At 42.5% G+C, this 2,500-nt stretch overlaps 1 protein-coding gene across 1 annotated transcript in view; it reads left to right on the top strand.

The window, feature by feature from the left end:
• Positions 1 to 237: 237 nt before the first annotated feature.
• Positions 238 to 2,500, top strand: part of LOC125044805 (protein O-linked-mannose beta-1,2-N-acetylglucosaminyltransferase 1-like) — a 12,420-nt gene continuing 10,157 nt past the window's right edge. Inside the window, exons 1-5 of the mRNA XM_047641766.1 lie at positions 238 to 616; positions 1,277 to 1,327; positions 1,449 to 1,525; positions 1,768 to 1,977; positions 2,165 to 2,384. Of these exons, the coding sequence (XP_047497722.1) occupies positions 238 to 616; positions 1,277 to 1,327; positions 1,449 to 1,525; positions 1,768 to 1,977; positions 2,165 to 2,384 (937 nt within the window). The remainder of the gene's footprint in view (positions 617 to 1,276; positions 1,328 to 1,448; positions 1,526 to 1,767; positions 1,978 to 2,164; positions 2,385 to 2,500) is intronic.

Below are 2,500 nucleotides of genomic sequence, written 5' to 3'. Positions count from 1 at the left end.
TGTATGTTTATTTATTCATCAATCTATCCGTTTATCATCTATCTGTCTATTTGTGTATATGTACATTCATATACACATATATGTACATACATGTGTAGAAAATTATCCTTTATGCTCATTTCATATTATTTTTAGTTGAATCTGTGCAACTGGTGAATTAATGTAGTATGAAGAACCTTTCCAATCAAATCACAGTGAACAACATAGCAAATCAAATTTAGAAAGAATTAAGGAAAAATGTACTCAACTGGACTTAAAACTACAAGCTTATCCGCTCACGGTATCAAGACGAATACATCCAGTAAAAATCCACGATATCTGTCACGTCGAAAGAGAGACTGGCCTCAAAACCCCGTCTCCGATTCCCTGCATCCCAACTTCGATTCCCTGCATCCCGCTCGACATGATCCCAGACAATTAAACGCATGTGAACGCAGCATCATGGAGCGTCGGGGCAACAGAGGGAATCCTCCCTCTCTCACATACCGCCAGAAGTGGTTCCTCTTTGCCATCTTGGCGGTCGTGATTGGCTTGATGATCGACCAATCAGGGAGCACGTTTCCCGGGGTTCAAGGGGGGACTGTGGAAGAATTCTACCATCACTGGCTATCGACGAGTGAGTACTTGCAGGTTAATCTTGTTTATGATTTTGATTTTGTTTTTACAGTATATCATATTATCATACACTTGTGGGTGTGTTTGTGTTATATGCACACACTCATACGCATACATACACATACGCAAACACACACACACACGCACTAACGCACGCACACACTCACGCGCGCGTGCGCATACAAACACACACACACACACACACACACACACACACACACACACACACGCACACGCGCGCGCGCGTGTATATAAAGGAAAACAGCCACACAAAGACATTAAATTTAATTGTGATATTTCGAACTCGTCGAGTTCTTCATCAGACGAACAAATAACAGAAATGGATCACTGTGTTCACGTTTATATATATATGTATATATATATGTGCGTATGTGTGTATGTGTGTGTGTGCGTGTGCGTGTGCGTGTGCGTGTGCGTGTGCGTGTGCGTGTGCGTGTGTGTGTGCGTGTGCGTGTGTGTGTATGAGTTCACACACAAACACAATACATGCAAATCCACACTCACACATGATAATTATTGTAAACATTGTTGTTATTGCATATCATTATATTCATTTGACGTCATTCAGACATCCTACTCAAGTGTTTACCCAATCTTTTAGTGTTCTTCTGTCATTCTTAACGAAGGCTTTGCTTTGTAGATGGACTAAGCCTCCAAGATGCTCAGGCCAACGACTTCTATCACGAAAGAGGTATGTGTGTATTTCCGTTCGTGTAACTGTCATTCATTTATTCGTGCTTTACGTGTTTATTGAATGATGTGATCATTTAAAATGTTGTTTAGTATAGAGAAGTGCTTTTAATTGTCCACAGAGAGAAGTTTGGGCTATATCCCCGTGGAGGTGTTAGTGGACGCTCTAACCATTAGTATCAACTTTAATGGGAAGGAGGTGAGTCACGCGAGTGCCATATCGTGTGCACAGGGAATGAAACTTTATGCAAAGACCTGCTGCGGCGAACGATAAAGACCCAGGAAAGGTTGATTTGGCATTTAATAAGCAGTTATTTGGATCCTTCATATCACACGCAAATTACTAGATAACTGAAGGAGAAATAACATTTTGAAATCACATATTTCATTTTCATGGATTAATCTGTCTTGCCTTGGTTGTTAAAATGCTGTCCCTTGCAGGTGGTAAGACAACACAACGAGACGATAAGAATTGGCATTAAGAGTTACACGACAGCCCACAGGGGCGTGCATCTCGCCGTGCATCATCCCCATAGCGGCGCCCTCATGCTCTACACCTTCTTCAGGACATCCCAACCCCGCGCCACGAAGGGCCTCGTCGACACTCTCAAGAGCATTCAGCCAGGCAGGATCCTCGTCTTCGCGGCGCCAGTAAGAGACTCTTGGTTCTATCCTGATTGATTAATGAAAATAAGGATAAAAAAAAAGAATGAGTGGAAAGGTCAATAAGAAATCTGCAAATATTTCGTTGTACTTCATTTTACATATTAGATATTTCCAATCATAAAAATAGAAAGTAGCTTATTTCCCTATTTAATATAGTTTCCCATACCCAAAGGGCGACTGGAGAAATTACATGGATGACGAGACGAGTGACTTCTTGATCGAATTCCTGAAGGGTTGGTGGGTGGGCGACGTGTGCTATGGGGAGATGTTTGTTGCTGTACTCACGGTGGGCGGTCCTCTGTGGGCGGAGGGCGTGACAGAAATAAAAAATTACACGCTGAGTACATCCTCGCCGCTGTGGCTGGCTGCTGAAGTACCTCGTGGCCCGAAAGGTAAAGTGTCAATCTATTTTTTCGCGTAATATGTCCGGAAAGTTCACTGCTAGTGAGAATGTGTTTGTGTACAGGTGGGTATGTTTGCGTATGTTCCTGTTTCTATACATCACTGT

This window comes from Penaeus chinensis, chromosome 36, assembly GCF_019202785.1.
Source record: "Penaeus chinensis breed Huanghai No. 1 chromosome 36, ASM1920278v2, whole genome shotgun sequence".
Classification (NCBI taxonomy): domain Eukaryota; kingdom Metazoa; phylum Arthropoda; class Malacostraca; order Decapoda; family Penaeidae; genus Penaeus; species Penaeus chinensis.
The sequence above is the reverse complement of the archived record's forward strand: the minus strand, read 5'-3'. Positions and strand labels throughout refer to the sequence as shown.